Source organism: Dipodomys spectabilis, unplaced genomic scaffold, assembly GCF_019054845.1.
Source record: "Dipodomys spectabilis isolate Male_0828 unplaced genomic scaffold, ASM1905484v1 ptg000140l, whole genome shotgun sequence".
Lineage (NCBI taxonomy): Eukaryota > Metazoa > Chordata > Mammalia > Rodentia > Heteromyidae > Dipodomys > Dipodomys spectabilis.
In genome coordinates this window covers 39,063,368-39,075,812 of record NW_024870817.1, presented here as the reverse complement: position 1 = coordinate 39,075,812, position 12,445 = coordinate 39,063,368, and the positions used below count along the sequence as shown (strand labels likewise).

The 12,445-nt window shown below is 37.3% G+C and overlaps 1 protein-coding gene across 3 annotated transcripts in view; it reads right to left on the bottom strand.

Moving 5' to 3' along the window:
• Il6st (interleukin 6 cytokine family signal transducer) overlaps nt 1-12,445 on the bottom strand; it is a 43,896-nt gene that overhangs the window by 18,369 nt on the left and 13,082 nt on the right. For all 3 annotated transcript variants that reach the window (XM_042690998.1, XM_042690997.1, XM_042690999.1), the window contains 4 exons: nt 10,584-10,889; nt 8,980-9,100; nt 1,253-1,419; nt 427-581 (listed from right to left, as the gene is read on the bottom strand). In XM_042690998.1, the coding sequence (XP_042546932.1) occupies nt 427-581; nt 1,253-1,419; nt 8,980-9,100; nt 10,584-10,889 (749 nt within the window). The remainder of the gene's footprint in view (nt 1-426; nt 582-1,252; nt 1,420-8,979; nt 9,101-10,583; nt 10,890-12,445) is intronic.

The following is a 12,445-nucleotide window of genomic DNA, read 5'->3' as shown; positions in this document are numbered from 1 at the left end:
GCTGGAAGTGGCGCTGTGGGTCAAGTGGAAGAGTGCTTGCCTTGAGCTGAAGAGCTGAGGGACAGCGCCCAGGCCCAGAATTCAGGCCCCATGACAAAAAAGAAAAAAATATATCGACATTTTTCTTGTACTAATGAATTAAGATTCTATAAAAATAAGATTATTTTGAAAAACTTCAGATGTGTAGTCTTTCTGAACAACATGAGTCATTAGTTTTGTTGTTTTTTTATTGTATTATGAGCCCTTTAAAAGTGGGATGGAGAACAGAAGTAGTAAGATCCTGGACATAATTCCCCTCATTAGAAGGTCCATAAAATGAATGACTTTGTGATTAAAAACAAATGCACACTACATTCAGAAAATGTGAGACTTTAGGTTAGAAGGTTTGAAAAAGACTATCTGAACAAATGGTAACTTTCAATTTACCTGGCTCCAAGTTGAGGCATCTTTGGTCTTATAATGAATATTGTATTTCAGTCTTATAACATCTTCAATACTTGGATTGATCCATGTTAATTTTAAGATAGTAGACAGTTCCTCTGAGTTGCTCACAGATAAATTACGAGGAGAACTGGGCTTCACTGAAGAATAAATAAATCTCAATAATCTCATATACAAAGTCAGTCTTAATTTTCTTTGTTTTATAATATTTATTCATTCTTATTAAATGAATTAATTTCTCTGAAAATGATTATACTATCTCATATAATAGAAAGGAAAGGTTTCCTGGTCTATTTGGTATATTTTTTAATTTTTAAGAGTTAGACAATGATTGTATTAAGTCAAAAACTGAAAAAAAGAGAATAAAACAGGTATACTATGATGACAATAGCATAAAATGTTTGAGAACTAGCCAGGTGCTGGTAGCTCACACCTGTAATCATAGTTACTCAGGAGGCTGAGATCTGATGGTGGTGAGTCAAAGCCAGCCTGAGTAGAAAAGACTCATCTCAAAAGCCATCAAAAGTAGAGATATAGCTCAAGTAGTAGAGAATCAGGCTTGAATGGAAAAAGCCAAGTGAGAACTGGAAGCTCTAAGTTCAAGCCCTACTAATGGGACTAAAAAGAAAAAAAAAAGAGAGAACTAAACAAAATCCAAAAGATATTTAAAGATTTGGAAAAACAGCCTAGTATAAGTGAAATATGGCCATTTTTCTTTTTCCAAATTATATTTAATACTGCTGACCGAGTAATTGCAAAAAGCACTATATTGTCTTAACAAATTAATTCTCTAGTTCAGACTTATAGCTACCTTTATCTACAGGATCAAAATTGATATGATCGGATGTGACTTTCCCAAGGGCATTCTCTGCTTCTACCCAGACTTCAAGGTTGACAAAAAACACAGGTACGTATTCAACAAGGCAAAAGTTTGGGGTGTCACGTTTTGCTCTACAGTCAGCAAACTGGCTTGTTGCCCTAAATAAAAAGACAGAAAAAACAACCATTAAAAAACAAATTTGCAAATACTAAAGTAGAAAAGTTTTGAAAAGAATTTGATGAGACCCAATTTGTTCTAGGTTAGTCTGCAAAAATTGTGGCTAAAGACAAATACCATTTCTTAAAAATTAACCTGTCTTTCTTTAAAATTGAGTTTGAATTATCTTAAAACAAAATGATTTTCAAATTTTTAATGTGAGAGTACTACTTAAGAATTGTACATTTTGGTTATCACTGATTCTTCTCTGTCCCTTGTGATTCTACCATAACAGTCCTGTCTTTTCCACAAGGTTACATTCCAAGCCCTCCAATGCTTGAAACTCTAAGTACAATGTTTTATCTTCTACATATCCATGGCAAAAATTTAATTAGGCATAGCAAGAGATCAACAACAAAAACAATTGAGAAGAACCACAATATACTGTAATAAAGTTAAGTGAGTGTGATGTCTCTCAAAATACGTTCATTATCTATCCTACATTGACCCTCTGTGATGTGAGCTACTGTAATGCCTGTGTGATGAGCTAAAATGAGGTAAATGATGCAGATCCCAGAAGGTAGTATCAGATTGCCATAGTTGATATTTCAACCAACAGTGGGTTGGTGCCCCATACCCACATCCTCGCCAGCATTTGGGTTTTTTTTGATGGCTGCCATTCTGATTAGGGTGAGATGAAATCTTAAGTTTGCTTTTGATTTTCACTTCCTTTTTAGCTAAAAACAATTAACATTCTTCATGCATGTATTAGTTATTTGTCTTTCTTTTTAGAACTGTCTTTCTTTTGAAAACTGTCTGTTCAGTTCACCTGCCCATTTATTAATTGGATTATTTTTTCTTTTGCTGTTTATTTTTTCTTTGTGGAGCTTGAATTCTGGGCCTGGGCACTGTCCATGACCCTCTGTGCTCAAGGCGAGTGCTCTACCACGAGCCACAACACCACTTCTGGTTTGGAGATAAGAGTTTCATGGGGATTTTTCTGCTCCAACTGGCTTTGAACTGCAAACTCAGATCTCAGTAGCTAGGATTACAGGTGTGAGCCACTGGCACCAGCTGTTGTTTAATTTTTTATGTCGGTCGTGGGGCTTGAACTCTGGGCCTGGGCTCTATTCCTCAGCTCTTCAGGTCAAGGCTAGTGCCTTGAACCACAGTGCTACTTCTGGTTTTCTGGAGGTTTATTGGAGATAAGAGTCTCACGGACTTTCCTGCCTGGGTTGGCTTTGAACTGCAATCCTCAGATCTCAGCCTCCTAAGTAGCTAGGATCATAGGTGTGAGTGGTCACCGGCGTCAAGCTGTTTTCTAATTTTTTTTAGTTATTCTGAGTATTGATTGTTCATCTGTTGAATAGCTGGCAAAGATTTTCTTCCATTCTGTGGGTTGTCTCTCAGTTCTGATAACTGTTTCTTTTGCTATACAGAAACTTTAATTTGATATAGTCCTTTTGTCAATTCTTGCTTCTACTCTCTATTCAGAAAATAAATGCCAGTCTATAACTTCCAGAGTTATCCATGTATTAGATTTAGTTTTCAGGTCTTACTTTGAGTTGTTCTTTGGTCATTTGGAGTTTTTGTACAGGGTGAAAGATACATACTAAGTTTCAGATAGTTTGTGGGTTCTTCCCCTTGTACACTATCACTAGACTGAATCTTATGTCCTGAATGATGGCCACATACCAGAGTCAGTCTGTCACATGCTTATGCCCTGGGCCTGTTTTGCACCTTAATGAATGCAGTATCTGTTGGGTATCTTCTTGCACATGATATTGCTTCACTTTAATCAGTTTCAAGCTGGAAATGTGGCAGTAGCTTATTCTTTGGCAAATATGGCCTCTTAGGTAATCTTTGTATTTTTTAGTTTAAATATATTCTTGAATCTGTACTTGTAGTAAACGGTTTGGTGTCCCTTGCTGAAGTCTTTTGGTAGTCTCAATGCTTTCTGGACCTATAAGAAACATGTTCTGGGGGCTGGGAAGGTGGCTCAGTGGTAGAGCGTTTGCCTTGCATGCATGAGGTCCTGGGTTCGATTCCTCAGCACCACATAAGCAAAAAGAAAAAAGCTGGAAGTGGCGCTGTGGCTCAAGTGGTAGTGCTAGCCTTGAGCTGAAGAGCTGAGGGACAGCGCCCAGGCCCAGAGTTCAGGCCCATGACCGGACTCCCCCCCAAAAAAAACACATGTTCTGGGAACAACATGATGTAACATGGTGCCATCACTTGAAACATTTTCTGTTTATATCATTCTGCAGGTTTAATGCCTGTTTAAAATCTTAACTAAGTATTTAGCGGAAAAGGTCAGATAATGTGATGTCAGGAAAATGAACCCTTAGATGTGTATTTTAATGTTTTTTTCTTTCATGCATGTGTTTCTAACACATTTATAAGATTATCTCTTTGTTGCTTTGTATGTCCCTCCCCCACAGTATAACCCCTGCTTTCACTATATTTGATGTCAGTATAACTTGTGGAGGAGATGGGGAAAAACCAGTTGTTTAAGGATACAGGTGGACCTGTTGCAACAATGAGAAGTACAAGTTGTCATGTCCAAAACGAGCTTTACAACGTCGGTGCGGGGGGGGGGGGGGGGGGGGGGAGAGGGGGAGAAGGCGGGGGAAGGAGAAGGATTGGGATTGGGGGGGGAGAGGGGAGGCTGGGAAGGGAGCTGAAGGGTAAACAAAGGAGGAGGCTGCAATGCTTGGTAAGAAATGTACGCATTATCCTGCCCATGTAATTGTAACCCCTCTGTACAGTATGTTCACAAATAAAATTAAATTAAAAAAAAATCTTAACTAAGTATTTACAACACTGAAGCTGTCACTTTTGGAGTTTGGTGTACAAAAGCAAAATGAGCACAACTGATCTTTTGTTCTCTTTTCTTTTCGTACTGTAGAGGGGCGTGAACTCAGAACCTCAAACTTTTGCTCGGTTTTGCTCTCTCACTGGAGCCACCCCTCCAGTTCACTTTCTGCTGCTTAATTGGAATTAAGAGTCTTGTAGATTTGTCTGCCTGGGCTGATCCAAATCACCACCCTCAGATCTTACCCTCCCCGTGAGACACTGGCACTCAGCCTTCTTTTTCTTTTCATAATTTCATGAATAGAAAACTGGCTCTTAGTGTAGATTGTAGCAACCACTGCATGTACTTTCTTCTTCCTGTAGTAATTAAAGATTTCACCTTTTCACTTAAAGGAAACTTGGAAGAACAGTGTACATTTCTAGCTTGTGTTTCTTCACACAGGTACTGATTTTACCCACAGCCAACTTGGAAGCAAAGATGGCTACTCAGTCCCTGACAGGGAAGTAGCTCTCTAAAGTATGGATATGCTGGGAAAAGAGCCCTAGGTAGGCAGAGATGATGGTGTAAGTCTTCATCAAGCTACTTAGAACAATGTGTAATTTAAAACTAATAAGTTGTTTATTTCTGGAATTGCCCAATTAATATTTCAGACTATACTCACAGAAAGTACTTACTATACTATTTTTTCTCCTCCTTGAAATAGAATTCTTCCTATACCACCACTGCCTTTCTCTAAACACAGTATGCTAAGAAGATGGGAGATTAGGGGTAAGGGTTTTTAATCAAGCCAGAAAATATATCCTTGGTCAAACCCAGTTAACCACTTTCTGATTTCTATCACCAGAGAAAGTTCAAGTAAAATATTATTCACCTCTGTATAAATTATGCCTCAACTTAAAACATTTACATAAAACATTATTTTTAAAAATAAAGAGATAAGGGCTGGGAAGGTGGCTCAGTGGTAAAGTGCTTGCCTTGCATGCATGAGGCCCTGGGTTCGATTCTTCAACACCACATAAGCAAAAAGAAAAAAGCTGGAAGTGGCACTGTGGCTCAAGTGGTAAAGCTTAAGCCTTGAGCTGAAGAGCTAAGAGACAGTACCCAGGCCCAGAGTTCAGGCCCCACGACTGGACCCAAAACAAAACAAAAATAAAAATAAAAAAATAAAAAATAAATAAAGAGATAAAGAAAACTAGAAAGAAAAAATAGATAATATCTAGGGGAAAGAAGGAAATAAAGCAAAAGAGATAAAGATGAACCTAGACTCTTTGAATATACTTGATTTCAAAGATTTGACATTTTTGGATAATTTATCTTACATAGTTTAAAAAATCTGTAAAAAAGAAGAATAAACACAGGAACTTGTGTATTGAGTCTGAGGTACAATGACATAGAAATAAACTTATTTTTAGAAAGAAATTATACGACATCTTTTAATAGAAAAATCATCTTAGGGGGCTGGGAAGGTGGCTCAGTGGTAGAGCACTTGCCTTGCATGCCTGAGGCCCTGGGTTCGATTCCTCAGCACCACATAAGCAAAAAGAAAAAAGCCGGAAGTGGTGCTGTGGCTCAAGTGGTAGAGCACTAGCCTTGCGCTGAAGAGCTGAGGGACAGAGCCCAGGCCCAGAGTACAGGCCTCACGACCAGACCCCCCCCCCCCCAAAAAAAGAAAAAAAAAGAAAAATCATCTTAGTAATCATATTGCTGATGCTAACAAGAATTATAAGTCTGCAATTATCTTTATTAAGAGATATAATAAATGAGTAATTAGTGTTGTCAGGAAATAGAATCTTCAGTACAGAAGGACAGAGATGTAGATAGATGTACAACTTTTTATGATGTACTTATCTTAAACAACACATATTTTCTAGCCTTTTCCATGAAAAAAGCCTAGATTAAATAAGTCTTTAGTATTTCATACTTTTTTGGAACCAGTGGTCCTTGGCAAATGGCGAAGTTCAGGCCTGAGTGAGAAATACACAACATAAACCTGGAAAATTATGTCATATTAAAAATCCAGGAAGCCATCAAAGCCTAATAAAGTTGTATGAAAAGAATATATGATCCAATCTGAGTAAGTCCATGACCAAAGAGAGGACAACAGAACCATCAGTAAGAATAATAGTTATGACAGGCATGGTGACTCATATCTATAATCCTAGCTACTCAGGAGACTGAGATTTAAGGACTGAGGTTTGAAGCCAGCCCAGGCAGACAAATCTGAGAGATTCTTATTTCCAATTAATCACCAAAAAGCCAGAACTGGATGCATAGCTCAAGTGGTAGAATACCAGCAGTAAATGAAAAATAGCCCAGCAAGAGTTTGAGGCCCTGAAGTCAAGCTCCAGTACTAGCAACAACAACAAAAAATAAAATAATAACAACCATAATATATTGAAACTTACCAAATATGTTTATGAATTATTATTGTGATTATTATTTTTTGTCAGTCATGGGCCTGAACTCTGGGCCTGGGCGCTATCCCTTAGCTCTTCAGCTCAAGGCTCTATCACTTGAGTCATAACACCACTTCCGGCTTTTTCTGCTATGTGGTGCTGAGGAATTCAAGCCAGGGCCTCATGCATGCCAGACAAGCACTCTACCACTGAGCCACCTTCCTAGTCCTGTTTATGAATTTTTAATGGGGGAGAAAGATCCCACATTATTTACCTTCTGAGGCTGATAGGAAATCATCATAAAAATGGTAATAAAGGAAAACATTAATACTGTTTTGACTTTCTTATCTGAAGTCCCTTAGGGTAGCCTATTGTTGTTGAAGGGAAATTTTTCAGCTAAGAAAACAAAAGAAGAAGAAAAACAAAAATCCCCATAATTTTGAGATACACCTATCAATAATGATTACTGTTGACTGCTCAAATCTTTAGGAGGAAAGCAAATGGAAAGCAATAGGATTCACTTAGAAGCACTGTGATAACTCATTATAATCTTCCACAGAAGAATAAATACTGTATAATTACATTATCACATTCTGTAACACTCAAAAATAATATAAAGAGAAGAAAATCAGATAATTAGTTGTCTCTTAGGTTGGGATGATGGCTGGGACTGATTGAGGAGACACATGACAACTTATGGGAATATCAGTAATGTTCCAAAGCTCAGGTTTGAGTTATAGATGTATGTACTTGTCAAAATAAATCACTAAATGAGAGATACACTTACAATCTGCATTTTCATTAAATACATTTTAGCTGAAATAAAATCACACTTACAAATTAATATTGACTACTATTAATCATGCAAATACTTAAAGTGCTTAGGGGTAAAATATACTAATGCCTACAACTATTCTGAATTGCATTAGAAGAGTATGAATAGATGTGGAAAGCTGCATGCAGACCTAAACTGGTATGTGATACAGCAAATACAGAAAAATGTCAATTTAGAATGTAGGTGATGGGTATGTGAACTTCTTTCAGTTTTTTTGTGTTTGAGAAAAACAAACAGGGAACTTTATAGAGAATGAATATGGTTTAACAACACCTGAAATCACTGTTCAATATTAATATTAGAAAAAGAAAAGAAAACCAGTAATTTAGTGTTCCTAATGGAACTATACACCTCTTATGAAATATATGAAAAATATTAAGCCCAAATGTGATCAAATCTAAAGACTTAACAGTAACTTTTAGGGAGTAAAAGAACAAGAGCACATATTAACCAATGTACAATAGTTAACTGAATTACAAGCAAAAAGAAGAGTGAGAATCTGGCAGAACTACTACTTAATTAACTATTACACTTATTTTCAGTGTATACAGTTTATTTTGATTCAATATAAACAAAAGCAAAAAACATGTATTCTATGGGACAAATGGGAAAGTTAACAACCACTACAAATCAGATGATATTAAAGAACTTAAAATTATTTAGAGGTATATAATATTTATAGAGCCCGGCACTGGAGGCGGCTCACAATATTTATAGAGCCCGGCACTGGAGGCGGCTCACATTTTGCATTGTAATAATATGAATATAAGTCTCAGGTGGCTGAGATATGAGGACTGAGGTTCAAAGCCAGCCTGGGCTAAAAGTCCATGAGACTCTTATCTCTAATTAAGTATCAAAAAAGCAGGAAGTGGAGCTGTGGTTCAAGTAGTAGAGTGTGCCAGCATGGAGTCAAGAAGCTCAGGGACAGTGCCCAGGCTCTGTTCAAGTTCAAGCCCCAGGTCTAGCACACACAAAAGAAAGTTTTAAAAATATTTATGGATAGAATATATCTAGTTTTCTTTAAGACAATATGGGATACAGTACATATAAGTACATTATCATTATTTTATACATACTTGATCACTGCTGATTGAGCTAGATGATGGGTACTTATGGAGACTCATTATATAATTTTTCTTTTTCTTTTTCTTTTTTGATGTGTCAGTCTTGGGAGCTATCCCTGAGTTTTGTTTTGTTTTTTTTCCTCAAGACTAGTGCTATACCATTTGAGCCACAGCTCCACTTGTGGTTTCTTGGTGGTTAATTGCAGAAAAGAGTTTTACAAACTTTCCTGCTTGGGCTGGTTTCAAATGGTGATCCTGAGATCTTAGCCTCTTGTGTAGCTTAGGAGTGAGCCACTGATGCCTAGGTATATAATTCTTTTTACTTTTATATATGTTAGATGTTCCAGAATAAAACAAAGATTTTTTAAATGTTTCATTCAATACTATTATTTGATAACAGTTGCAGCAGAAATGGTTCATTTACTAAGCCCAACACATAAAACACAGTAACTCACCATTCGGATTTCAAAGTGAAGTTTGTTTCCAAGTATGTCTCCCTTCCAGGATCCCACTGACACATCATACTCTTAGCCCCATTCACAATGCAATTCAGGTTTTTAGGTTTTTCTGGAGGAACTAAAAAGAAAATAATAAGCTATTCTCAAGAAGCTTTACAACCACGCATAGACATCAAAATACTTAAGATTTAAAAAACAACCCCAAGACATAAAATGAATATCATGAACGTCTAGTGATTACAAAGTTAATTTGTTTCTCTTCAAACTCTTTAACTTTTTTTTAAATTGTGACTTATTTAGTTTGTTTCACGTTAATTTTGTACATAAATTTGTAAGTGGATAAAAATATCAGTGATTTCTCTATTATGTACATTTTACAAACTGGTATTTATGAACTTGCATCATGCTTGAAATTCTAGCTACTCAGGGGATTGAGATCTGACGATTGAGGTTTGAAGCCAGCCCAAGCAGAAAAATCTGAGGGACTCTATCTCCAATTAAATAGCAAAAATGCTGGACTGTAGATGTGGCTCAAGTGGTAGAGCACCAACTGTGAGTGAAAAAGCCAAGCAAGGAGAGGCCCTGAGTTCAAGCCCTAGGACAGTCATAAAAAATAAAAGAGGGTTGGCAAGGTGGCTCAGTGGTAGAATGCTTGCCTTGCATGCATGAGACCCTGGGATCGATTCCTCAGCACCACATAAGCAGAAAAAGCTGGAAGTGGCTCAAGTGGTAGAGTGCCAGCCTCAAGCTGAAGAGCTGAGGGACAGCACCCAGGCCTAGAGTTCAGGTCCCATGACCGACCAAAAAAAAAAAAAAAAGAGCAAATAAACTGATATTTACATATGTTCATTAGAGGCAATTACATAGAACTAAAAATGATTTATGTTTTTGCTCATACTGCTTTCCCACACTCTACAGGAAGCAAAACAAATCCTGAGATTATGAAACCTGGGTGGTCCATAAATTTGGATGACAGTCTACATTCTTTCCTTTGACCTAGGAGGAGATTTCCTCTGATATTTATTCCTCTTTTATAGGTAGCAGCTCTACACATGCAATCTCTTAACTAGGAGACAACGTTATCATGATACGCACAGGTTCCAAATCAACTATACTCTTTTGCAAGGAAGTCTCATGACAAAACTTACTTTTTTTTTTTTTAGAGAACTGACAAATGAAACCTTTAGGTTTCTTTAGGATTTTTGTATTTTAATAATATAAATGTAAGTCCTATACCCAAGTTTAATTTTTTTAAAACTAAGTCTAAAAGTTACAGAGTCCATAAAATTTACTGCATTTTATAAAGTCCAATAGAGAACATTAAAAATAGAGTTCAAGTCTGGTGCTGGTAGCTCACGAGTGTAATCCTAGATACTCAGGAGGCTGAGATCTGAGGATTTCAATTCAAAGCCAGCCAATGAAGGAAAGTAGGTTGGACTGTTATCTCCACCACAAGTAGAGCTATGGTTCAAGTGGTAGAGTGCTAACCTTGAGCAAAAAAAGCTCAGGGACAGCACTCAGTTCAAGCTGTAGGACAGACACACACACACACAAGTACAGATCAAGAGATCTGACGAAGTCTGAAATAAGACAAAACTTACAGCCTGAAAGGATGTTGATTCCATAGACATTCTGCTCAATCTGTCCGTAGGTAAGAATGTTGCACGTAAGCTGAACGTTCAGTGAACCCACATTTGTAAAGGTGACGCTAGATGCTGTTCTGTTTACAATGGCATATTGTTCTTTAGGAACAGCAAGATGGTTTGTTTTCCAGACAATATAACTAGCATTTACATGAAAATAGTCCATACACTTTTCTTTCAGCACACAAACTGCAGTGAAATTTGAACCACGTTGTACAACTGGAGACTCAGGGCTGATATAACCACATGGCTCCAGAAGTTCACCTGAAAAAGAACAACAGTTTCGAAAATGTAGTAGTAGATGGGGCTAAGGGTATTATTATAGCTCATGGCAAGGTGCTTACTGGTGTGCCTGAGATCCCAGTTTAATCCCCAGCACTGTAAAAGCAAAAGCAAGCAAACAAACAAACAAAAAGCCTGGCTGTCCTGGTACAGAATGATACCTGGCTGGCGGCATTCACTGCACAGTCACTCAGCCTTCACTAAAATATTTCCTAAAGCAAGAAGGAAATACACACTGCAAGTTAACATGGTCAAAGAATAAGAATGGGACAAAACAAAACAAAACAAAACACAAGTATATTTGGGTGTCTCAGCTGACAGTGTGCTATTATGCCTTCCAAGACTAGAATACTAAGAAGGAAAAGCTCCATTTCTCTTGGAATATTTGCCTTGCAATCCAGCCAAATGTAAAGACCACACGAAAAGGCTATGTATGTTGCTCTGGCCAGTGGCTCCTGGCAAAACCCTCATCTGCTAGCCACTAACATTAGGCATACAAGTGAAAGGGCCCATAGAGGCCTCAGCACTCTTTGAATATACTAGCTGAGGCCCCAAGAATTGTTGAGTAAAGTCAGTCTGGCTATGTCTCGCTGTCTGCCTGTCCTGACCCAAATAAAATAAGAGTTGAAACTATGCTATATCTTAGCTGCCAGGAAACTATGTTACTCTGTATAAATAATATTCATATCTAAGTAAATAATGGAACTGCTATACTCTGACCACATCTAGCTCTGATACATTTGTTTAAAAAGTCAATGATTTTAATGGTAAACTGCAATAACTCTCCGTATTTATTCATTCTTCACAACAACACCTATCAGTATAGACCATGATGAGCCACATTTATAGATACAAAACTGTGACACAAATTATGACTAGCCAAAGTCCTTCAGTTGTTAAGAGGGAGCACTGGGATGGCATTATATTTTTAAATATAATACAGACAATCAAGAGAAGAATCCTAAGGGCAGTGAGCTTGCATAGGAGGGGAAACCCATCATATACAGAATGATTAAGGTAACTTTAGTTTGGGGAAGAGCCTAGAAACAAGGAAAGAAGTCCTTGAGTACTCGAAGAAGTCGTAAGAAAGAAGGAAATTAGGACTACTCTAGAATTAGAATTAATGGGGAAAAAATTATAAGAAGGAAATTTATCTTCATGAGTAAGGAAGGTTGGCTATAGCTCAGTGATAGAGTATTTGCCTGTGATGAAACATCAAGTTTTTTCTTCTAAATTGTCACAGGCTTACATGATTGATCTGTAACTCCACTATGTACGTGCCTATATGTCATAGCTATATCCATCTGTTAAAGAGTTTCTAAATATGCATTGTTACTTTTTGCATGTATCTCATTTTGGATCAGTAACGACAAGATCTCAGCTGAGCATCAAGCTCAGGATGAGTGCTTTAATAGTGTTCCTTCAAGGTGTCTCTTTATTCTGACAATGAAACCACATTGCTCAGTGCTCAGTAGTACTGTGGGCAATTAATGAGTGAAGTATGAACAAATCTCTTGTCTTAGTCTCATTATATATTC